The sequence below is a fragment of the Helianthus annuus genome, chromosome 5, assembly GCF_002127325.2.
Source record: "Helianthus annuus cultivar XRQ/B chromosome 5, HanXRQr2.0-SUNRISE, whole genome shotgun sequence".
Taxonomy (NCBI): Eukaryota; Viridiplantae; Streptophyta; class Magnoliopsida; order Asterales; family Asteraceae; genus Helianthus; species Helianthus annuus.
In genome coordinates this window covers 92,701,746-92,727,305 of record NC_035437.2, presented here as the reverse complement: position 1 = coordinate 92,727,305, position 25,560 = coordinate 92,701,746, and the positions used below count along the sequence as shown (strand labels likewise).

The 25,560-nt window shown below is 41.9% G+C and overlaps 1 protein-coding gene across 1 annotated transcript; it reads left to right on the top strand.

Moving 5' to 3' along the window:
• Positions 1–17,619: 17,619 nt before the first annotated feature.
• LOC110940658 lies at positions 17,620–24,960 on the top strand. The gene is made up of 15 exons (XM_022182214.2): positions 17,620–18,051; positions 18,352–18,435; positions 21,198–21,271; positions 21,357–21,390; positions 22,163–22,221; positions 22,297–22,411; positions 22,488–22,525; positions 22,658–22,755; positions 22,823–22,878; positions 22,945–23,212; positions 23,321–23,439; positions 23,847–23,903; positions 23,980–24,045; positions 24,503–24,577; positions 24,680–24,960. Exons 1-15 carry the CDS (start codon positions 17,890–17,892, stop codon positions 24,710–24,712), a joined length of 1,338 nt encoding a protein of 445 aa, XP_022037906.1. The 5' UTR covers positions 17,620–17,889; the 3' UTR covers positions 24,713–24,960.
• Positions 24,961–25,560: the final 600 nt, after the last annotated feature.

Below are 25,560 nucleotides of genomic sequence, written 5' to 3'. Positions count from 1 at the left end.
GTCTAAATTGTTATCTTTGGGCCGCTTACTGAATGGGTTTATTGTTTGGGCCGGGTATTGTTTGGGAAACATATAATGAATCGCACAAGTGTATGCTCTTGATTGTTTACGTGCATACGTGCTTGCTTTGATTGTTTACGTGCACTACTTGAACACCGAACCTGACTTGCATAATAACCATGCTAGGACGTGATTGACAAATTACTAGCTTATCTATACTCTTTGTGTATCTGCCGAGCAAACCAAGGTGAGTTCACACAGCCAAGGCATGGGATTCCCGGGTTGGGAATTGGGTTGGATATGATGAATGTGGAATGATTACTCGTACTTACGCATATACCAGACTATAGACCATCGTCCTCAGGTTAGACAGGACACGTTACGTAAAGCCTACGTAACCCAGTATATTTGCCATATGTCTCCCGGGTCGGGACGGACACGTTACGTAAAGCCTACGTAACCCAATACCATTCACTGGCTTCCAGGTCGGAAGGCCACGCTGCGTAAAGCCTACGTAGCCCCCACGCGTACCACTGTCCTCGGGGAAGGGCACGTCACGTAAAGCCTACGTGACCCTGTACGTTATCCTGTTCTCGGTAAAGAAGAACACATGGTCGGAAGTTAGTCTAGTAAGTACCGTTAATGAGAATCCCTCATTGACCAGGATGAACATGGGAAGCCCCCACCTTTAGTACACACTAGTATGGGAAGCCCCCACTAGCTATACTTATGCATGTTATAAACTTACTTTCTGTGAACTCGCTCAACTAGTTTGTTGATTATTTGCTGCATGCCTTGCAGGACCTTAGGTATACTTGGAGCTTGCACCAGAGGAGAAGCGGGTCGTTGTGGACAAGAACTCGTGAATGCTTATTAAACACTTTTACATTCACACATTGATACTTATGCTTTGGGTTTTACATTTAATGCTTCCGCTACTTAAACAGTGTTTGGTTTTGAACACCAATTATGTCTTTGATTATTATTAAATGCTATGTTTGATATAATTGGTGGCTTGATCCTGGTCAGTCACGCCTCCAAGCGGTGGTACTCCGCGTGTGGGATTTTGGGGGTGTGACAGAACATGGGAAGCCCCCACCTTTAGTACACACTAGTATGGGAAGCCCCCACTAGCTATACTTATGCATGTTATAAACTTACTTTCTGTGAACTCGCTCAACTAGTTTGTTGATTATTTGCTGCATGCCTTGCAGGACCTTAGGTATACTTGGAGCTTGCACCAGAGGAGAAGCGGGTCGTTGTGGACAAGAACTCGTGAATGCTTATTAAACACTTTTACATTCACACATTGATACTTATGCTTTGGGTTTTACATTTAATGCTTCCGCTACTTAAACAGTGTTTGGTTTTGAACACCAATTATGTCTTTGATTATTATTAAATGCTATGTTTGATATAATTGGTGGCTTGATCCTGGTCAGTCACGCCTCCAAGCGGTGGTACTCCGCGTGTGGGATTTTGGGGGTGTGACAGATTGGTATCAGAGCCATTGGTTATAGAGAACTTGGTTTTAATATGGGAAACGTTTTTATTAAAACCGGACTATAACCAGAACAGTGCTCTCAACGATCCACAACGACGCTTCGCTCCACGTGCAAGACTCGACATCCTAGGTAATAAGGTTCATGTTTATTGCCTGTTTGCTAGAACTGCTTAGAACTTTGCTCGCATTAGGCTTAGATACACATGCTTTGATTTCATGAGGACATCTATATGCCTATGCTTTTCTGTCATCGCCCTAATCGCGAACCATTCTTACGTATGCTACTTGTTACTATGAAGATCATGTCTGGAAGAATCAACATGACACAAGCCCAGCTAGAGGCTCTCGTTCAAGCCCAAGTCACAGCGGCACTTGCGGCTGCTCAAGCAGGTAGGATAACCTGTAGTTATAACTTACGCTAGGATCTTTAGATCCTACACTCCTAAACTAGCTTTTGTATTTAAACTTTGCCCTACTCGTACACAATAGGTCAACACGCGCAGCAGCCTGTCTGCACGTTCAAGAATTTCATGGACTGTCGTCCAAACTCTTTCAGCGGCACAGAAGGAGCGGTTGGACTCCTCCACTGGTTCGAGAAGCTAGAATCAGTATTTGAAATGTGCGAGTGCCCTGAGGCTCGCAAGGTCAAGTTTGCTACTGGTACTTTGGAAGGGATAGCACTGACTTGGTGGAACGCCCAAGTCCAGATCTTAGGGTTGGCAGCTGCTAACGCCACCCCATGGAACGATTTCAAAGAACTCATCAAGCGTGAGTATTGCACACGGGAAGATATTCACAAGCTGGAAGACGAGCTTTATAACTTGAAAATGGTTGGATCGGAAATCGAGGCGTATACCAAACGGTCCAATGAGCTGGCCGTTCTGTGTCCTACTATGGTGGACCCTCCCTACAAGCGTATTGAGTTGTATCTCAAGGGATTGGCGCCAGAAATTCAGAGCCACGTGACGTCGGCTAACCTCGAAAACATCCAAGAAATCCAGCGTCTTGCTCACCGTATCACTGATCAGGCAGTGGATCAGAATAGACTGCCCAAGCGTGTTAATGCTACTGCTAACGTCACCACCTCAGTTACTCCTGCTACATCTGGTGACAGTAAAAGAAAATGGGATGGAGATTCTAGCAAAGGTTCAGCATCTGTTCAGCCACAAGCTCAGCAGCAGAAGATCGATCACTATCAGAGTCCCAGTCAGCAATCCTCTAGTGGTCACAGACAGAGGAGATATCAGGGTAGCCAACCCAGGTGCCACAACTGCAACAGGCATCACCACGGCCCATGTAACAAGGGTCGTTGTCAAAGGTGTCTTAAGATGGGGCACGAGGCTAAAGACTGTAGGAGCCCTCGTCCTGCAAATCAGAATCAGCAGCCTCAGCAACCAGCTCCACAGAACCAGAATCAGCAGCAGCAGCCACAGCGTGGAAACCGGGGATGTTTCCAGTGTGGGGCTGAAGGTCACTTCAAACGCGATTGCCCTCAGTTGAACCAGAATCGCAACAACAATAACAACCAGGGCAACGGCAACAATAACGGCGGGAACAACAACAACGGCAATGAAGCTCGTGGTCGCGCTTTTGTGCTAGGTCGAGGCGACGCGGTGAACGATCCCAACGTTGTTATGGGTAAGTTTCTCCTCGACAATATATACGTTACTGTTTTATTTGATTCGGGTGCGGATACAAGCTATATGTCTGTGAAAATGTGTCAACTGCTAAAACGTGCACCAACACTTTTACCCACCAAACATGTAGTAGAGTTAGCTAACGGTAAAAGTCTAGAAGCCACGCACGTAGTTCAGGGTTGTAATCTTATCCTAGCTGGTCAAGCCTTCTCTATCGATCTCATTCCCATAGTTTTGGGTAGTTTCGACGTCGTGATTGGGATGGATTGGTTATCCCAACACCAGGCAGAAATCTTATGCAGCGAAAAGGTTATTCGCATTCCTCGTTCGGGTCAGGAACCTCTAGAAGTTCAAGGCGACAAGAGTGGTGCAGTGGTTGGCATCATCTCTTTCTTGAAGGCTCAGAAATGCTTACGTAAGGGTCACACAGCCATTCTGGCTCTTGTTACAGACGCCTCAGCAAAGGAGAAGAAATTGGAAGATATTCCAATTGTACGTGATTACCCTCAGGTGTTTCCTGAAGATTTACCTGGCTTACCGCCTCATCGTCAGGTCGAATTTCAAATCGAGCTCGCTCCAGGAGCAGCACCCATAGCTCGCGCACCATATCGTCTAGCTCCATCAGAATTGGAGGAACTGTCTAAGCAACTGCAGGACCTCTTGGAAAAGGGTTTCATTCGTCCAAGCTCTTCGCCTTGGGGAGCTCCAGTACTTTTCGTGAAGAAGAAAGACGGTACGTTCAGGATGTGCATCGACTACCGTGAACTCAACAAGGTGACGGTGAAGAACCGTTATCCTCTTCCGCGCATTGACGACTTATTCGACCAGTTGCAAGGGTCGTGTTACTATTCGAAGATAGATTTGAGGTCGGGGTACCATCAGCTGAGAGTCCGGGATGAGGACGTCTCCAAGACAGCCTTCAGAACTCGTTACGGTCACTACGAGTTTCTCGTCATGCCATTTGGGTTAACGAACGCGCCTGCTGTATTTATGGATCTTATGAACAGGGTGTGCAAACCCTATCTCGACAAGTTCGTCATTGTTTTCATCGACGACATTCTGATTTACTCCAAGAGTCAGGAGGAACACGAGCAGCATCTTCGCCTTATTTTGGAACTCCTTCGGAAGGAACAGTTGTACGCCAAGCTTTCTAAATGCGACTTCTGGCTTCGTGAAGTCCACTTCTTAGGCCATGTGGTAAACCAGGATGGGATCCATGTCGATCCATCCAAGGTAGACTCGATCAGAAACTGGCCTGCACCGCGTACGCCGACAGAAATACGCCAATTCTTGGGTCTGGCAGGTTATTACAGACGGTTTATTAAGGATTTCTCGAAGATTGCGCAGCCACTCACACTACTGACACAGAAGGGTGTCACCTACCGTTGGGGCAACACGCAGGAAACTGCTTTTCAGTATCTAAAGGATAGGCTTTGCAGTGCACCTATTCTTTCACTGCCAGAGGGCACAGAAGACTTCGTAGTATATTGTGATGCATCCATTCGGGGATTGGGATGTGTGTTAATGCAGCGCGACAAGGTTATTGCTTACGCCTCTCGTCAACTCAAGGTTCATGAACGGAATTACACGACGCACGATTTAGAGCTGGGAGCTGTTGTTTTCGCGCTAAAGATATGGCGACACTACCTGTACGGTACCAGGTGCACGATTTACACCGATCACAGGAGTCTCGAGCATATTCTTAAGCAGAAGGATTTGAACATGCGTCAACGAAGATGGGTCGAGCTACTTAACGACTACGAATGTGCTATTAAGTATCATCCAGGCAAAGCCAATGTTGTGGCTGATGCCCTTAGTCGAAAAGACACTCTACCACGGCGCGTGCGAGCGCTACAGCTTACGATTCAGTCTAGCCTTCCTACACAGATACGAAATGCTCAGGTAGAAGCATTGAAGCCCGAAAATGTCAAGGCTGAAGCCTTACGCGGCTCACGACAGCAGATGGAACAGAAGGCAGACGGCGCCTATTATGTAACGGGCCGGATTTGGGTCCCTCTTTATGGCGGTCTACGCGAACTTGTGATGGATGAAGCTCACAAGTCTCGCTATTCGGTACATCCAGGGTCGGATAAAATGTACCACGATATTAGCACTACTTATTGGTGGCCTAGCATGAAGGCCCACATTGCTACGTATGTTGGAAAATGCTTGACCTGTGCAAGAGTCAAGGTCGAATATCAGAAACCAGCTGGCCTACTTCAGCAGCCTAAGATACCGCAATGGAAATGGGAAGAAATTTCCATGGATTTCGTTACAGGCCTACCTAGATCCCAGCGTGGGAACGATACAATATGGGTCATAGTTGATCGACTCACCAAGTCTGCACACTTCCTGCCGATTAAGGAAACGGACAAGTTCTCCACTCTCGCAGACGTATATCTGAAAGAAGTTGTCTCGAGGCACGGGGTGCCCACGTCCATCATTTCGGATCGCGATGCACGATTCACGTCAGAGCTTTGGCAAGCGATGCACAAATCTTTTGGCTCAAGGTTAGACATGAGCACAGCATACCACCCTCAGACGGATGGGCAGTCTGAGCGTACGATCCAAACATTAGAAGACATGCTTCGGGCATGCGTCATTGATTTCGGCAACGGCTGGGAAAAGCACCTCCCTTTGGTGGAGTTTTCTTACAATAACAGTTACCATACCAGCATTCAAGCCGCTCCATTCGAGGCATTGTACGGGCGTAAATGCCGGTCACCTCTCTGTTGGGCAGAGGTGGGAGATAGTCAGATTACGGGTCCAGAGATTGTAGTGGACGCCACAGAAAAGATAGCACAGATACGACAACGCATGGCGGCAGCACGCGACCGTCAGAAAGCCTACGCAGACAAGCGTAGAAAGCCATTGGAATTTGAGGTCGGGGACCGGGTTTTATTGAAAGTCTCACCCTGGAAGGGTGTGGTTCGTTTTGGCAAACGGGGCAAACTGAATCCGCGATACGTCGGACCCTTCGAGATCATAGAAAAGATTGGCAAAGTTGCCTACAAGTTGAATCTACCAGCTGAACTCGGGGCAGTTCACAATGTCTTTCACGTATCGAACCTAAAGAAGTGCCTATCTGATGAAAACCTCATCATTCCTTTTAAGGAACTCACTATCGATGAGCGGTTGCAGTTCGTCGAGGAACCAGTTGAAATCACGGACCGGGATGTGAAGGTCCTCAAACACAAGAGAATCCCTCTTGTTCGAGTTCGTTGGAACTCCAAACGTGGCCCAGAGTACACCTGGGAACGCGAAGACAGGATGACAGAAAAGTACCCCCAGTTATTCGGGAACAAGGCAACCACTACTGAGGCTGAAGCTACTACTTCGGAATTTCGGGACGAAATTCCAGGTCAACGGGGGGAGGATGTGACACCCCAGGAAAACCAGTGAACAGTACAGTTTACCTAGCTTCCTCAGTGAGTGCATACCAAATTTCGGGACGAAATTTCCAATTAGTTGGGGATAATGTGACAACTCGAACTTTAGACTCGCTTTGTGTAACGCTTCGTGCATATGTGAACTGGATTATATGTTTGGATTTAATAAACATTTTGTTATTGTGTGCTTTGTATATATATAAATGTTAATAACTCGAACCGCACAAGCCCACAACACCCGCACAAGGCCGGTTGGGCCTCACTCTTGTACGCGGACCAATAGGGCGGCCCATGTGGGGTTCGGCCCACATCTCCTCTACGTACATGCTCACATACACAACTAGGGTTTTTAGTTTTCAATCTTGGCACACACACAAACTCTCTCTCTCTCTTTTGCGTGAACACCGACGGCACAAGGAGGATCATCGCCTCTCTCTTGATTTCCAACCGGTTAGTGTATGTTGCTTGTTTACTATTTGATTGTATGTGATAAGCACTCACATGATGTTACATGATAGTTGTTGATCGATCTAGGCTAGTCAATATATGTGAATATACCTCATGATCTTAACACAAAAGTTGGAAGTAAGGATATATGGTAATCGGCTGTGATGAGGTGATGTGTGAAACGGATTCATGTTAATAGTTCTGTTAATCGTTTGATGTTTAATGGTGTTTTTGATATTTGGTCATGTGAGTATGTTCATGAAATCGGATCATGATGAGATTAAGTGTATGATTGTTGTTATGGTTCATAAGTGTAATAACTAGGGTTCATATGAATTGTGATGAAATTGCCTTGTTTGATCGAGTTTTAGCATGTGTTGTAACTGATTGGTTGTTGATTGATTAATCATTTGGAAACTTTGAATGGAATGTAACTGATAGCATAATTCATGGAATTTTGTTAAGTAATCGCACAAGACTTCTTGGTGTACAAGAAGTCCAATCACACAAGGTGATCCACTCGCACAAAGCTGCCTGTCGCACAAGATCCCTCGGATCACACAATGGCAGCTGGATCGTACAAGCTTCCTGGATCGCACAAGGTCCAATTGTTTGGGCCTGATTACGCTGTGATGTGTTGGGCTGGACTGCCCAAGGTTTCACACGCACAAACAAACCGATCGCACAAACTAGTTCAGTCGTACAAGGCAGCCCAGTCGCACAAAGGCAGTCCGGTCGCACAAGGCTGTACTTTGGGCCGGACAGCCCAAGATCTATCGCACAAGTAATTGCTTCGTTAATTGGGCCGTAAGTGTTAAGGGTTACTTGAACGGTTGGGCTGGGTAAATAGCTGAATCACACAACACAATGGGCCGTTTATAGTTGGGCCTAGGCCAATCGCACAAGACATTGCATGTTGATTAATTGGGCCGAAACCTTCATGTCTAAATTGTTATCTTTGGGCCGCTTACTGAATGGGTTTATTGTTTGGGCCGGGTATTGTTTGGGAAACATATAATGAATCGCACAAGTGTATGCTCTTGATTGTTTACGTGCATACGTGCTTGCTTTGATTGTTTACGTGCACTACTTGAACACCGAACCTGACTTGCATAATAACCATGCTAGGACGTGATTGACAAATTACTAGCTTATCTATACTCTTTGTGTATCTGCCGAGCAAACCAAGGTGAGTTCACACAGCCAAGGCATGGGATTCCCGGGTTGGGAATTGGGTTGGATATGATGAATGTGGAATGATTACTCGTACTTACGCATATACCAGACTATAGACCATCGTCCTCAGGTTAGACAGGACACGTTACGTAAAGCCTACGTAACCCAGTATATTTGCCATATGTCTCCCGGGTCGGGACGGACACGTTACGTAAAGCCTACGTAACCCAATACCATTCACTGGCTTCCAGGTCGGAAGGCCACGCTGCGTAAAGCCTACGTAGCCCCCACGCGTACCACTGTCCTCGGGGAAGGGCACGTCACGTAAAGCCTACGTGACCCTGTACGTTATCCTGTTCTCGGTAAAGAAGAACACATGGTCGGAAGTTAGTCTAGTAAGTACCGTTAATGAGAATCCCTCATTGACCAGGATGAACATGGGAAGCCCCCACCTTTAGTACACACTAGTATGGGAAGCCCCCACTAGCTATACTTATGCATGTTATAAACTTACTTTCTGTGAACTCGCTCAACTAGTTTGTTGATTATTTGCTGCATGCCTTGCAGGACCTTAGGTATACTTGGAGCTTGCACCAGAGGAGAAGCGGGTCGTTGTGGACAAGAACTCGTGAATGCTTATTAAACACTTTTACATTCACACATTGATACTTATGCTTTGGGTTTTACATTTAATGCTTCCGCTACTTAAACAGTGTTTGGTTTTGAACACCAATTATGTCTTTGATTATTATTAAATGCTATGTTTGATATAATTGGTGGCTTGATCCTGGTCAGTCACGCCTCCAAGCGGTGGTACTCCGCGTGTGGGATTTTGGGGGTGTGACAAAATTCTCCAAGTGTGAGTTCTGGTTGGAGGAGGTTCAATTTCTGGGTCATATTGTGAATAGTCGGGGTATACACGTTGATCCTGCAAAGATTGAGGCAGTCAAGGGATGGGTTACGCCAAAGAATCCGTCAGAAGTTCGCTCTTTTCTCGGATTAGCCGGTTACTACCGGCGATTCATCGAAGGATTCTCAAAGATTGCTGTACCGCTTACCTCCCTTACTCATAAAGACAAGCCTTTTGTGTGGGGAACCGCGCAGGAGACTGCTTTCCAAACCCTCAAACACATGCTGTGCCATGCACCAGTTCTTACACTGCCGGACGGAAGCGATGACTTCGTTGTCTATTGTGATGCTTCAAACCTTGGACTTGGCTGTGTTCTCATGCAACGAGACAAGGTTATAGCTTACGCATCTCGACAGCTCAAAATCCACGAGAAGAACTATACAACCCATGACCTCGAGCTAGGCGCAGTCGTCTTTGCCTTAAAGATTTGGCGACACTACCTGTATGGTACAAAGTGTACGATCTTCACCGATCACAAGAGCCTACAACATATCTTTAACCAGAGAGAACTCAATATGCGTCAACGCCGATGGGTAGAACTTCTCAACGATTACGACTGTGAGATCCGTTATCACCCAGGCAAGGCGAATGTAGTTGCAGACGCCCTCAGCAGAAAGAATTACGTGATAGGTGTTCGAAACATCCAGGCTCAGTATAACCTCGAAGCTCTCATCCGCGAAGCACAACACGCTTGCTTTAACGAGCGTACGTTGAAGAAAGAACGAATCTATCACGATGGAACTCAGCTCGTGAGCAAAGCCAACGGGATATTCTATTATCTGGACCGAATCTGGGTTCCGAGGAGGACAGATTTGCGAAAGATCATCATGAACGAAGCCCACAAATCCCGATATTCCATTCATCCCGGTGCGGACAAAATGTACCAGGACCTTCGCTACAAGTACTGGTGGCCTGGGATGAAAAGGGATATTGCTCTATATGTTGGTAGCTGTTTAACTTGTGCAAGAGTCAAGGCTGAACACCAAAGACCTTCAGGCTTACTCGAACAACCGCCGATACCCGTATGGAAGTGGGAAAGCATAGCTATGGATTTCATAACTAAGCTTCCGACCACGCCATCAGGTCACGACAGTATTTGGGTTATAGTCGACCGTCTAACCAAATCAGCCCACTTTCTGCCAATACGAGAAGACTACAAGGTAGCCAAGCTAGCCCAAATCTACACCGACGAGATCATTAAGAATCATGGTACGCCTCGAGACATCATTTCTGATCGCGATGCTCGGTTTACATCGAGATTGTGGGAAACTTTTCAAGCAGCTCTTGGTACGACGCTGAATTTGAGTACCGCATTCCACCCACAAACCGACGGGCAGACGGAAAGGACGATTCGTACTATTGAAGACATGCTCCGTGCGTGTGTTATCGATTTTGGTGGTAGTTGGAGCAAACACCTACCGTTGGTCGAATTTTCGTACAATAATAGCTATCACTCCAGCATCGAAATGGCACCTTTCGAAGCCTTGTATGGTAGGAGATGTCGCTCGCCTATTGTATGGCACGAGGTCGGTCATTCACAATTGACTGGGCCCGAGATTCTGCAAGAAACGACTGACAAGATCCACCAGATAAGGGAAAATTTGGTAAAGGCCCGGGACAGACAAAAGATGTACGCCGATAAACGACGCAGGCCCCGCGAATTTGCAGTTGGCGACTACGTGCTCCTAAAGGTATCACCTTGGAAGGGAGTAGTCCGATTCGGCAAAAGAGGGAAACTTGCGCCTCGATTTGTTGGACCTTTTAAGATTCTGGAAAGGATCGGTAAAGTTGCCTACAAACTCGAATTACCGGAGGAACTCAGCAATGTCCACCCGACTTTCCATATTTCAAACCTTCGAAAATGCGTAGCCGACCACGACGCAATAATACCACTCGACGATCTTCAGGTCAATGAGACGCTACACTTCGTGGAAAAGCCTGTCGAAATCATGGACCGACAGACCAAGCAACTCAGACGCTCTCGCATCCCTATTGTAAAAGTACGATGGGAAGGCAAACGAGGCGCGGAGTTCACTTGGGAACTCGAAAGTGACATGAAGGCCAAGTACCCGCAGTTGTTCAGATAGATCTGAAGCACCAAATTGGTAAAATCACACGGCGTGTACGGTTCTCGGCCTAATTTCGGGACGAAATTCCCTAAAGGAGGGGAGACTGTAACACCCCGTGTTTTTCCAAAGTCAAAGTCAAAGTCAAGTGTTGACTGTTATTGGAATTAAAGATTAATAAAGATTAATTTCATTTTAGTTTCATTTTGATTTTCATATTATTTGGAGTAAGTGTTGTATAATCAAACTAATCGACCGATAATCGAACTGTGAATCAACGACCGACTGTGAAGGATAGGAAGTAACAATGCAATAAAGCTAGTCAATCAATAATCAAGCTAATCAAATCAATCATCAAACTCAAGTGTGGGGATTTTAGTACTTTTTATACGTGTGTGTGCCTTATGTGTTACTTGTGCATGTTTACTTTTATGTTAAAGTGTGTGGTGAATCAATCAAAATCAATCAAGACTCAAAGGTGAATCAAACTCAATGGAAATCGAACCCGAAATGGTTGTAAGGATGCTTGTATGTTAGATATAGTAGTTGAGACTAAAAGTAATTTGATTAGGAATTCTATCATTCTCAAATCATCGTTCATCGAACTCGAAATATCAAAAATCGTCGCGAAACACTCAAAACCAGGCAAGCCGATCGAACAGGGCGACCTGATCGAACAGGCTAGCCGATCGAACAGGCTGTTCGATCGGACAGCTGCTCGATCAGGGATGCTGTTCGATCAGCTGACCCCTTTCCTCTTTTGGAAGCCTATAAATAGGGCTGTCCTTGTCAAACTTTCCACTTTTGGAAAAGCTCTGACCGACCAGCCTCTTCTTCTCACTAAATCTCAGATTTCTCTCAAACCGGTAAGTATTTCGCTCTAATCCTTGTACGTTTTTGTTCATTAATCGATTCTCCATCTTTCTATCTTTCAAAACTTGGATTTCATCCATGAAATCACCAAGATCTAGGTGTTCTTGGGTGATGTCATCATGTGTTCTTCAAGAACACTAAGTTTTGGCATCATTCCACCATGAATAACTTAGATCTAACCGATTTCCACATAAATAACCTAAAATCTTCCAAAGATCTTAACATTTCACGGTGGAAAAGGATTGGAAGATGGGTTTTCATCTATCTTTCAACTCTTTTACACTCAAAAAGGTGAAAACGAGACTTGAACCGATTTATAAACCATCCTAAACAAACACATGGTTCAAGATTCGGGTTCTACCGAGAGATATACCGATTTCGGGTTAAACGTTAAACTTAAGTTCCAAACCGCCTCTGGCCGAGCTTGGGTGATTCCTGCTCGAGTCAGTAGACTAAGTAGGGACTTCAGCTTTGTGGTTCAACTCGTAGTCAAAATATTTCTAAAACATCAACAATTAACGGGAATAACCAAGTGTAAGTGAAAGGTTAACCGAATCGAGAAGCTGGCCGAACGGCTAGGCTGTTCGATCGAACAGCCCAACCGAACGACTAAGCCAGCCGATCGGTTAGGCTAACCGATCGACTAGCACTTAGTCCCACAAACTCATGAAGTGTAATATTGAGTGAGTTCTGTTCGATCGATCGAGCCACTCGATTGTGATCATCACTACTCGAATCATGAGATACTACACTTCAAGACACTTAGACTTTTCGAAACATTGGAATGTCACCCGATCGAGCATGCCAACCGATCGAGTGACAGACTTGAAAACAATAAAGTGCTAACCGATCGGTTGGGCTAACCGATCGAACAGCTGTTCGATCGGCCAACTTGAAAGGTAGTACAAACCATCATACACAAACACATCCTTCACATCAAAGGAAGAAACAATCCACTTGAAGGAACCAGCCGATCGAGCCAGCCGGCCGATCGAATGGATGTTCGAACGGACTTTCAAACCCATCGAACAGCCCACTCGATCGAACAGCTGTCCGATCGATTGGTCTATCCGATCCAGTTTCCACTGTTTACTTTTTCCGCGTTACTCATCGTATTGTTATCGAACTATTCAGGCTAACCTATTCTCAGTGCTCCTCTCAATCCACAACCAACCACTGTGAGTATACTCGATCCCTTTTTGCTTTCAGCACTTTTGGGTGTTACATACGTAATCTATCAAATTCACAAACAACACAAACTATTTGAACGCTAACCTACATTGCATGTATTACTTGTCTAAATGATTGCTGTTTATTATGTTTACACGTGGAGTGCTATCTACCTGCTTTAGCAACGTAGTACTATAGTTTGGACTCAGCACCCGTTCACACGGGGGTTGCTAAGGACAATTACTTGCATGGATTACGGTGGTAATCATGTATTGCGAACTGTCTCGGACAGTCAACTTGAAGTCGTTGGTATCGATGGTCCCATGTTGATAATTTACATGCATCGTTTGCCCTTGTGTACGTGCTTGGTTATGCGTAAACTTTCGAACTTTATATGCTATATCAAACTTGTGTACTCACCTTTACATTATATGTATTGACTTTTATTTTAACGTATGTGACAGGTGTTTAAGCTACTAGCGTGCTAGGGAAGCGAGGCAATAATAAGCTTCTAGGAGCCTGTGACCTTAGGACAGTGTCCACGTAACTGCTCCAGGGCCATAATTATCTGTAGATCTTGTACTGGCACCTGTAGTCAGTAAGATCTATAGTTAGTCGTCTAGAAGTCTTAAAACAATATTTAAATTCGGTCTGTAATAATTAAGAATATGAGTTGTCGGAACAGTTCCCATATTGTTTAGTTGATTTCTATGATAACTTGTTATTATTTGGGACACGGTATGGGACGTGTTATATAACTGAATTGTATGATAGTTGTTGTGGAAACTTCTGAACAATCTGTTTCGCTCAGTGCCGCGCCCCGATGATTCCGCCATCGGTTGGGGTGTGACATACAGTAAGGTTAGCCTGATCAGAACGATAGCATAACGATAAGATACGCGTAAAATGATACAAGTGTGAGTGGGTCGGATAACAGTTCGATCGGATGGTAGTCCGATCGGACAGCCGGTTGTGCGGGTGGTAATCCGTTCGGACAGTGGTCCAGTCAGACGGTAGTCCGGTCGGATGACTGTTCGATGGATTGTTTCTTCCTTTGAGAAGGATGTGTTTGTGTATGATGGCTTGACTTTTGAAGTTTTTGTTGTAGCTTTTTGAAAATATTAAAGTATCTCTACCTTTTAGGTCGGTCGATCGGACGGTCGTCCGATCGGACGGCTTCAGTGAGAACAAGTTCACAGCAGGTTGTCACTCGATCGGAAGGTCGTCCGGTCGGGTGGCATCCTTAGTGCATTGAACATGTTTGAAAATCGTTTAAGTGTTGAGGTCTAAACGTCACATAACCGAGTGGCAATCCGTTCGGGTGACAATCCGATCGGACAGCCTTTCGTTCAACGTTCAAGCCTTAAATGTTGGAAATGAAAGTTAAGTGTGGGACACAAGGTGTAAGTCGTTCGGACGGCCGGTCGCTTGGATGGCTGTCCGTTCGGACAGTAGTCCGGTCGGACAGCACTCCATCCTGGTCGTTCCGTTCATCTTTCACTTGGCCGTTTTGATTGTTTGTCGTTTTATCGAGACGTTTTAATAACGTGTTAATCAATAGAACCCCACCTTGACCCAAGTGATCCGATCAAACAGGAATCACCCTAGTTCGACCAGTTAACCGGTTCGAGACGGTTGTTCTTGGTTAACCCGAAATCGGTGGTCTCGTGAGTAGAATCCAGATCTTGAACTAGCACAACACTAAGAATGAGTAGAAGACTAGAACAAGGTCCCATTCTATCGGTTTTGAGTGCATTGAGTGTAAAAGAGTTGAAAGAAAGTTAGAACCCATCTTTCAATCCTTTTTCACCATGAATGTGTTTAGATCTATGCAAGATCTTTGTTTATTTGTGTGGAAATCGGTTAGATCTAAGTTGTTCTTGGTGGATTGAGGCCAAAACATGAAGTTCTTCAAGAACACATGATGACGTCATCCTAGAACACCTTGAATCTTGATGATTTCACAGTTAAAAGTTAAGATTCAAAAGATAGAAAGGTGTAGGAGTGCGTGTAGATTAAGGAAGTACAAGATTTAGGACGAGATCTTACCGGAATTGAGAGAAATCTGAGGAAAAGTGAGGAGGAGCACGGGTTTGGACGTCACTTGCCAAAAGTGGAATGAATGAAAGTGACATGGGGTATTTATAGGATTCCCAAAGTGGTAAGGGTTGGTCGGTCGGATGGCACCTCGCCCGGGTGGCAGCCCGGTCGGACGGCACCTCGACCGGATGGCAGCCCGGTGGGATGGCACTTGGTTCGAGTGTTCAGTGCGACGAGTTTTGATATTTCGATTGCGATTGCGAGCGATGCGAATGCGATAGAGTTTCCCATTCAAATTACTTTTAATCCCAACTATTCATATCTCGCGCTATCTCTTCTCCACTAATTATCATAGTTCGATTTCGATTGAGTTCGATTGCATTTCGATTAATTACCACACACACATAAATTAAACATGCACAAGTAACACAGAAGGCGCACACACACATATAACAGTAACCAAAATGCGTATTTTGAGTTGCGAGCGCGATTGCGATAAGCGATAAGGCGATTAATCATGCGATAAATATCGATAAATAGCGAATAAACTTCGATTATTAATAGATACTCCACATAATACAACCAACGTAACGATAATGTTAGACTAACTATAAGTCAAAGAAGTCAAAACAAGATTAGAGCAAGGAGTAACGGATCGCAATTAGCAATCTTTTCTTCCTTTGACTTCAATCTTGACTTTGACTTTCGAAACACGGGCGTGTTACACGCGAAGGCCTAGACCTTATCTGTTGCGGCCCGTGACGGACCCCAGAACTGGCAATTTTTGTTATTTTGTTTATTTTGCATTTCGGACTTGTTTAAACGGGTTATTTGTCCATCAAAACTAACTTTTATGTTGGTTTTGAAATTAGGTGATCATAGGTTGCATCTGAATGATGATCAAGTCAAGTATCAAGAACCAAACACTCATCTTTGAAGCTTCCGCAATGATGTCATTTTGTTTATGTTTCAAACAACTTATGTAAACAATTGTTACTATCTTTTGAATGTTTAAATCATGTATGATGGATAACTTATAAAAGTTTTTGAAAGGTCTCATTTTCATGTAAAATGCGTAGTTTATTAATATAATCTTGATAAATTAAGACGGGTCTTACATAGGGTAACGAAGAAGATGGGCTGATGGGCCTTGGACGTCGACATCAGGCAATATCCCATCTGCTTCATGGGCACAACCGTTAGTGTTTGCAGGGGAATGGGAATATGGCGCACAATGATTGGAACCACGTGGCCTGGCAGGTGTCCATGTTGTCGGGTCAGTCATCAGCTGTTAACGGATATCATGGAGCAGTGAATGACGCAAAGTGATTGGTGACACGCCACTCTCCTTTTGTACTTCTTGTCTCCTACACGATTGCTCATCGTGAGGTTCCACTAGACACAGCCTGGCGTGCGCCTATTGGCTGCATGCTCTGTCACTTGTACTGGTTGTGCTGGCACTCATGCTCTCACACCACGAGGCTTGCGCGACTCTCTTGAAAATGACTAAGTATTATGTTCATTTGTTTTGAGTATGGCCTTCTGCGCGCGACGCAAGTTGGTTGTTGCGCATGTCGGCGCAGGATTTGGGAGCATACCCTTTCAAAACCAAATGCAAAAGTTAACCACTTGGCCCAATCTAGAATACATAAGTTCGATCGATCCCTAATCCAAATGAAACTTAGGGTGAAAGGGGTGCACCTCTCATGAGATGGGGTAAACTTTACATCCACCCAATCATCTATTGCCATGTCAATTCCCCTCTCTAACTCTTCTCTTGCCTAAAAAAATAAGAGGTGGTTCACCAAAGTAATTTTTTCTTAAAAAAGAAAAGGAAACTATGAATGATTGAAAGAGAAGGGACCCACCAGATATCCCCTCCTTCTCCTCTTCCCTCAAGCGGTGAGTAGTCACCAATTAAATCATCACCATGCGGCAATTGGAGGACGCGGAATTGCCGATCGGCAAACGGGGACACCGAAGTGTTTGTCGCATCCACCCCTCTTACCCTTAACGACTTCCCCATTGAAGATCCAAAAAGTGGCCATAGACTGTAAACCACGTTTAGACCTTGTTAAGAACACGAGGATCCGAACCTGCACAATGAACAAATCGTTAGGCTCACCGCAGAGGTGGGAGGGTCACTCTGCGACCACCCTCCGATGTGAGGATAAGTATTTGCTAGAGAGAGAAAGTAAGGACGAAGGTTCAAAAAACCGTACTTGTGATGTACTTGGTTGGGGTATTTATAATAGTCAACCTTGATGACGTCACTTAATTAGAACGCATCTTTTGGAAGTGCGTCTATGTTTGCGACTGAGGGACGGAGTGATGGTTCATGATTTCTTTCTGTTTCGGTCCGGCCTTCTTGAGGAAGGTCCGGTCCTGGCTATATGTCTTACACTGAGAAAAGATAGATAGGATAGGAGACAACTTTTAGTTTAACCGGGGTCCAATTGAAAACCCGAGTGTCGACCCATTCACATTCACATTCACATTCACATTCACATTCACATTCACATTCAGCATTCTTTTGACCGAAGCAACGCCACCTGTCGTTCCCTCTTCTCATCACTCATCTTAACTGTTTTCTGATCGATACAAATTAGGGTTCTCATCACTCATCTTAACTCTTTTCTTCTGATCGATATTCCAAATTAGGGTTTCAAATCGGAAGATGAAGAAGGATAAATCAGTGTTGATTGCAAGCCCTAGCGAACCGAAATCATCTTCTTCAAACAAAGTATTTCTTCCAGATGAGGATTCGAAAGCCACTAATAATGACTTTCCTATGCGTACCGGCACTCGTAATGGTTCTTCTAAATACGATTTCGTCAAGGTTTATTGTTTCTGCAATTGCTTAATTACTTCCTGCTTCTAATTTCTATTATTATATGTTATTCTGTCAAAATGATGTTCAGATATATGATTTTCTTACAATTTTAACTGTCATCTCACATGATTCGCCAGTTTGTTGATGAATATTTTAGTGTCTATATCAATTAGGTAGTTGAACAGTAATCTGTTTAATGTGTGATCTCGTTTTGGATTAATGGAGGGAGTATTAGGTTACCTTATCTTATCAGTTATGCATACAAAAAAATGATTATAATGGTTTTGTATTGTTTTTTTTTTTCAGGTGAAGGTATGGTTGGGTGATAATGCTGATCACTACTATGTCCTCTCTAGATTTTTGCTTAGCAGAATGCTGACTGTTACTAAGGTTTGGCCTTCCGTCTTTTTTAATTAATGAGTTTCACAAAAGTTGAATGTATTTGTTTGGATTGTTGATTTTGATTTCGTTTTGCCTTTCATTTAAGTGTTTAGCGGAGTTTGATTTGAGCTTCTGGTGACGAAGTAGTTTGTATCATTGTATTGAGTAATGACAACTATTGGGTATATTAGTGTTAATTGGAACCTAATATGTAAAGGAAATAAGCCCATATCATGTAGTATATAATGTGTATGTAAGGTTCTCCCTCTTCGTTGTCCTCCACTTAGTCCACTCCTTTTCTTTTAAAGACTTGATATCTCCACTATGTCATCATCCCCCTCTAAATAACCTGTATAAGACACGATTAGACCTCTTCACTGAAAAGTACTTCCATGTGATTTTTCACCTTTTAAAAATAATTAAAATTAGAAGGTTAGGATCTATCATTTCTCCTTCTTGGTACATAAATCATACAACTGTGTTATAGACATTGGATATGAAGTAGTTAAACGAATCATATTCATGTTTAGAACTTGTGTTGTTCGCGTTGTCAGAGACCTGTTAAACCCGCTAAGACACGATTTGCCAATGGCCCTTCATCTTCTCCAGATCCACCTTTGTCAAAGTCCAAGTCATAACCTTCAACAACAACACTCTTCTTTGACTTTTGTCTTTCCATATACGCTTTCAGTTCATATTTAACAGCTTGGGGATACTTACAACATGCTTTCGCATTTCAATTACCTCCAGTTTGATGTTCTTTGCTCGATAAATCCCTCCTTTGGTCACTTTGTTGCAGACTCTACAAGTGACGATTCTTGTCATCGGTGCGTTGCAAATAATTAAACTTCCATGCGAGATTACATTTCCTTCATTGTTTGGATGACGAATAACCTGTTAGAAGTCATTTTCTGTGCATATAGCACTAGCAGTGAAGACAAACTGAAACACAGTGAGAATACAGAATAATGAACAGTGAACATAGACTGCAGAAAAGTACACATAAAATCAAGCTCATTAGTAAATGGGTTGTGTTAAGCGTAATCCCTCTCCATTTTTATTAAATGCACCCCCTGTCATATCAGTCATTATACAGGCCAAATAATAGTGCAAATGTACTTATGGGGGCTCTTATATGCGCCATATAGAAAAGGGCCAATCTACAACCAAACTTTTAATCAGGCCGAAAAATGATACTTTAGCCAGGAGCATACTTTCACTACTTATTTAGCTATTGTAGGTCGTTGTAGCTCATAAATAAAAATCAAACTTTATCAGAGCTTGCATTCGATGGCTTTGATTCAATTTCTTCACCACCCGTAGCAATCAGTTTTAAAAAAGAAGCTTGTGAACTGTGAACAAAAAGTGCAGTGAAGTAGTGAACATTGAACATGAACAGTGAGTGAACACGGCAGTCAAAAGGATAAAAAGTTTAAAACATTGCACAAGATTAAATATATGTCAATCTAATTAGTATTTATGAACATTAGTGGCCAATGAGCAGAACAGAACTTGAATCTGGCAAAAAAAAAAAACTGAAGTTGAATATGGCCAAAAAATAAAATTGATGTTGATGTGTTTGGGAAGAAGAAAGCACAGAAGTTGAATCAGGGGACAAATACTGATCTTGATTCCTGAATAGCAGGCTGGCTGCTTAGGTTAATAAATAGAAAAGTGAACCGTTGTCCAATGGTAAGAAAGATAAAAATAAAGTGAATAAATAAACTGCCTACCTGGACCGAAGCGTTTGCCTCGTAGCGCCTTTGTCTTGATCAAGACTAGTGCCTCACCTGCGCTTGATCACGATCTGCGCTTTGAGTGCCCTTGAGGCGTCTAGACGCATGTGCCTTTAACAACACAGACCTAATATCGTCTATTGTGGAAAATGATTATTGTTACAAGAGATGAGGGCATATTTATGATTCACAGGACATCTTAAATGGTAGATGACGCTATTATCTGCAAACACAATAAAACATTATAAGATTTCAAGCACATGTGAATTTGTATCTATGTTCTGTGTCATTATAAGGCCCCTTTTACTAAGATGAAAATCCGAAATCTAACAGGAAACTTATTTTAATCCCACGCACTAGTTAGTGATTTTCTTTTTATGCTTTTCAACTATTATAATGAACCGAACATTGGATTTGTACAACCAGAGATAACAATGGCATCATTTTAGTTTGTCTTATAATCTTATTTAAGTTTAGTCCAATGGTCGACTTCCATTCTGCAATATACGAGCTCTTTGCTTCACATGTAAAAGTTAAGATCATGTGTTGCATTGAGGCATAAATATCTCAATTCACTCTTTATATAATAGCTGTGGAGATTAATTATTTAGTCGCTGCAATAATTCAAAAACTCATGTTTACAAATATTATAAAAGAAATGTGGCTTATTTGAGTGCACATACTGATTGTTATGAGATGATATATGAGCAAAATAGGTCATAAAAAGGCAAGCGGATTTCTTTTGCACTTATTAGAGTCTGCAACTTCAGTTGGAGATGCAATTTTGATTTTACAATCACAAGAGGCCCTTGAAGACCATTTTGATTTAAGGAATAAATGGAAAGCCATTTAGATTCTACTATTATGACATGAATTAAATCATTAAAGTTAAATATTAGATTCTTTATATCATATTTTTTGTTATAATAACATGAGATTAACTTATAAGTTAAACATTCGATTCTTATTTCATATTTTCCATACTAACATGAGAGTAGCTTTTGAAGTATAACATCATAATGTTTTTGTTTTCAGATTCCTAACCATGTGGCCCTAAAAATTGCCCTTGAACTCAAGAAGCTGCTCATAGATAATAGCCTTCTGGACGTGTATGTCATCGCATCCTCCAACTGCTACCATTTCACTGCTAACCTTAATATGTCCATAAGGTCTCATATATTGACTTTTTTGCAGATCCCAGTCTGATCTGGAAGCTAATTTGTTTAAGGTAATACTGTGATGTCATTTTTAACATTTCCCCTTTCATTACTATTTGTATGATGTATCTCTTGCAAGTGTACGGTTTCCAAGGCTGTTTTTATTTTTCTTAATTAAGTTTTACTTATGGGCAATAGATTTTCAAATTTGTTTTATGATTTCTTTCTCTTTAAAAAAAATTCGCTGACATGATTCTCCTTTTCAAGATCTAAAACAAATCCTTTAAGATACATATTCGTTACTTTTACTGTGTTTGAGTCTAGTTGCTCATGGAAATATTTCAATATCTAAATTGAAATGTTCTATTGTATTTTTGTGTAATTTATAAATTCTTGGAGAATATTGTTGATTATCTAGTGGTACCTTCATACAGTCCGATCCACACTATCTGTCAATAATAATAATAATATGTAAAATCATACCAATATAGTCGTTTTGCTAGAAGTTAATAATTACTTTTAAGGATGCAAGCTCTATTTGGCATGTTGTTCATTTATCTTATGTAGATAAACGAGGTTTAATTCATATAGTTGCTGAAGAGACATACATGCCTCCAATTAAATAAAGGTAACTGTGAACTTTGTTTTCAGTCTAGTCCAACCAATTTGAGTTAAGGCTTGCTTATTATCATGTATGTATTGTAATACAACCTTTGAAAGCTACATGTCATATGTGTTTGCATAGTTATGCTACTTTCATTGCTAACGTTTGTCATGGCAATAATTATATTCTTTTTTCTCAAACTTGCTTATAAAATTTCATTGTTGTGATTTTTCTTGCAGCTCATGGAACGCCGGGGCTATGGACAAGAGTACATAAATCGTTACAAGATGATGACAAGGTAAATAAAGGACTGGAGTAAAACAAACAATCAATATGTTTATTATAAACGCTTATCTATTTACCCCCTTTGTAGATTTCACCATCAAAGAGTGCCATTGGTTATTCTTGTATGTGGCACAGCGTGTGTTGGAAAATCTACAATTGCTACCCAACTTGCACAAAGGCTAAACTTGCCAAATGTTTTGCAGGTGAGTCTGTTTTTCACGTCTTTTCTCTTTCCTGTTTCAGAAAACTCTTGTAGATTCATTTTTCTTGATGTTACAGACGGATATGGTGTATGAATTGCTAAGGACATCAACAGAGTATGCAACATATCTGTGCTTTACTTCATTTCTTAATAAAAAATAATTCTCTGTATTTTTGAAATAACAGCAAATTAGAATACAATCAATCAAGTGTTAATTGTCTGTTGCATGTGTTTTAACGCACCTCAGTGCACCTTTGACGTCTTCACCAATTTGGGCACGAGACTTCAGCTCCTCAGAGGAGCTAATCACTGAATTTTGCAGAGAATGCAGAATTGTTCGAAAAGGTAATTTGAAACTTCTGGTTGTAATTGGAAAATATAGATGGATTTATTCGATGGTGTTTTGTCATAGGATTGGCTGGTGATTTAAAGAAAGCAATGAAAGACGGGAAGCCAATTATCATTGAGGTACGTACAAATATTACTTATCAGACCAACTGTAGATACAACATATTAACCATTTTGTCCTTGCAGGGGATGCATGTGGATCCTAGTATATACCTAATGGATGAAGAGAATAAATCACCACATAATGTGCCAGCGAATCCACAAGAGTCAAAAGCGGATGAAAATGACATGACAAACGTGGAAAATAATGCTTCCACTATTGGTGCTCAAAGCGAGGATATACATCCAAATGCTGAGAATGCCAAGACAGAAGCAATATCCACTCAAGAGTTGGATAAAATTTCAGATGACCTCAAGTCTGTTCATATTGTTGACCATGCTGCCGGTAGTCAAAGTTAGCTCTTAATCTAACCTCTGCTTTTGTTCTTGATAGATTTCCGCTATTTAGATGGCAATCTGCATATTTTTTTCTACCTTTTTAATTACTTATTTGGCTTTTCAGATGATACCACAAAAGATCAAGTGGCAGATAAGAAACCTACTCTTGAAAGAGAAAAATCTGGAGTCACTGAACCCGTAATAATTCCTATAGTCCTAAAGATGGCGGACTTTGATCATAAGGTAATGAGATGTTTTGTAACCTTGATACTTTTATATTGAAATAATCATGTAAAAGCAAGTTTCAAAGGGAGAGGGTTGAATTGTAGTTTTTATGATGCAAACTTGAATTAGGGGGTGTTCACGATCTGGTCTTGCCAGTTTTGACGACAATTCTTGGCTGAACTGCTAAATGGCAAACTAGATCGGCCGGTTGGCTGAGTTTGCGGGACTGACAAAACTGCATATTTTCCAAAAAAGAAAAAAAAAAAATTACGTGATAAAGGTAATGTCGGGTTCCAAGTTCCAAACCATGAACCGAACCATATAAATCTGAAACCGGCTTATTTGCTTTGTTTGGACTCCTCATTACGAGCAATTCCTATATTTTATTTTAAATTTCATCAGTCCCTTTTTCCCCTTATCTGCAGGCACTGTTAGAGGAGTGGATATCTAGCCGGAAATTCAGCGATAGGTATCCAATCCAGGTATCAGTATTTACTTAGCAATTAATTGACACTCTTTTTCACATCATTAATTTATATTGTTCTTATACATTTTCAGGAAAAAGATAAACTGATTAGCAACTTAAAAACCATTCAAGACTATCTGTGCTCATTCAAGTCACAGGTACACACATCCTTTTTTCTTCTCTGGGTTTAAGTATACTAGTGGTGGCAGTTCCTGACTAGACCCATTTGAACTTGACACCAAAATAATCCGGTTTTGGGTTGTCATGTCAACTGTTTTATAAATAGTTCAGGTTGACCTGTTTTATTAAATGGCGTCTAGTTAAACAGGTCGACCCATCAACCCATTAAAAATTAGAACAAAATATTTTATCAGGGCAAACCCCACCAACTCATTTAAATTGATTACAACCCATCAAGCGATTTGACTCGTTTAGATAAATGGCTTACACAGGTTACAAACTTTATAGTGTTTCCGGGCTATGATTAATGTCTTTGACATGAATATGTATATGGGTCGTGTTCGGGTTTGTGAGTTAAACCCATCAACCAGTCAACTGAAACGATTGCCGTCCCTTGTATCATGTGGAATATTTATTTTTAAAATCTGTGAACAGGGATTAACGGTTGTTAATATATCGACTACAACATTCCCGCAAACTCTTGATTGGTTGCACAATCATCTTCTTCAGGTATATTGGTATTTTAGTCTAGAGTTGGCTATAGTTTTCGGGGTTCTTTCCTTTCCAACATAGTTATATTAGGACTTATTTGACGTTTTCGGTTTTTAACAGTGTATCGAGCAAGGCCTCCAAGGGAAGCAATAGTAACACAGGAGGAAGTTAAGATTGAGTGTTAGATAAATCATAAATGAATTAGGATTGAAAAATGTTATGCAAGTTCTATAAACTGGTTTTCAACAAGTTAAGATTCTATTATATCATAGATCTTGTACAAATTATGTTGAGATGTGCATCGAGACCAACCAATTATATCATGAGTAGAGGTTGCAATCGTGAATAGTATGTCCCGATCGTGAAAGGTGTGTATTCAGATTTGCAAGATTCAGCTTTTTTGTGATTTTTTTTTAATCCTACTTTTTCCCGCCTTTCTAAAATATAAAAAGTAAGAATGAGCACATTATCATAATCTGTGTAGTGGAGTTTTGTAGGAGATGATTAATGGAGTGCCTTTGTGATCTATGAGGTATGTTAAACGTTTGGCTATGAATACAAACTATCTGCATTGGTGAATCTTGTGAAAAAGTGTGGTTTAAATGCTGCAAAGTAAGTTTAGGTTATCATATGTACATCCATCTAGAGCTGGCATATCGTGTATACCCGTACACGATAAGACACGATACACAAAATCCCATACACGAACACGACACGATAACTTATCGTGTCCTTTTTTTCAAACACGAACACGACATGATATACACGAATATTACCTGTTAATACCTGTTAACATGACTGCTCGACTGTTATACACGAAAATTACCTGTTAATACCGGTTAACACGAACAAAAACAGGAACACGACATGCTATCTGAGAGTTATAGAGGGAGTTTCGGGTTTTATTTTTTTTTTTGAATTGAATGAGGAATGAAAATAGAAAGGAATTAAGGAACTCACACGCACATGGTTGATGAGTTTTATTTAATTTAATTTCTTAT

What these genes read in the sequence shown, in the direction of transcription:
- LOC110940658 (XM_022182214.2), top strand. Translation starts at nt 17,890, where the DNA reads ATGAAGAAGGATAAATCAGTGTTGATTGCAAGCCCTAGCGAACCGAAA. An exon ending in TTGCTAAGGACATCAACAGA is followed by an intron (nt 22,526 to 22,657) that starts GTATGCAACATA and finishes AACGCACCTCAG; the next exon opens with TGCACCTTTGACGTCTTCAC. An exon ending in GGAAGCCAATTATCATTGAG is followed by an intron (nt 22,879 to 22,944) that starts GTACGTACAAAT and finishes TTGTCCTTGCAG; the next exon opens with GGGATGCATGTGGATCCTAG.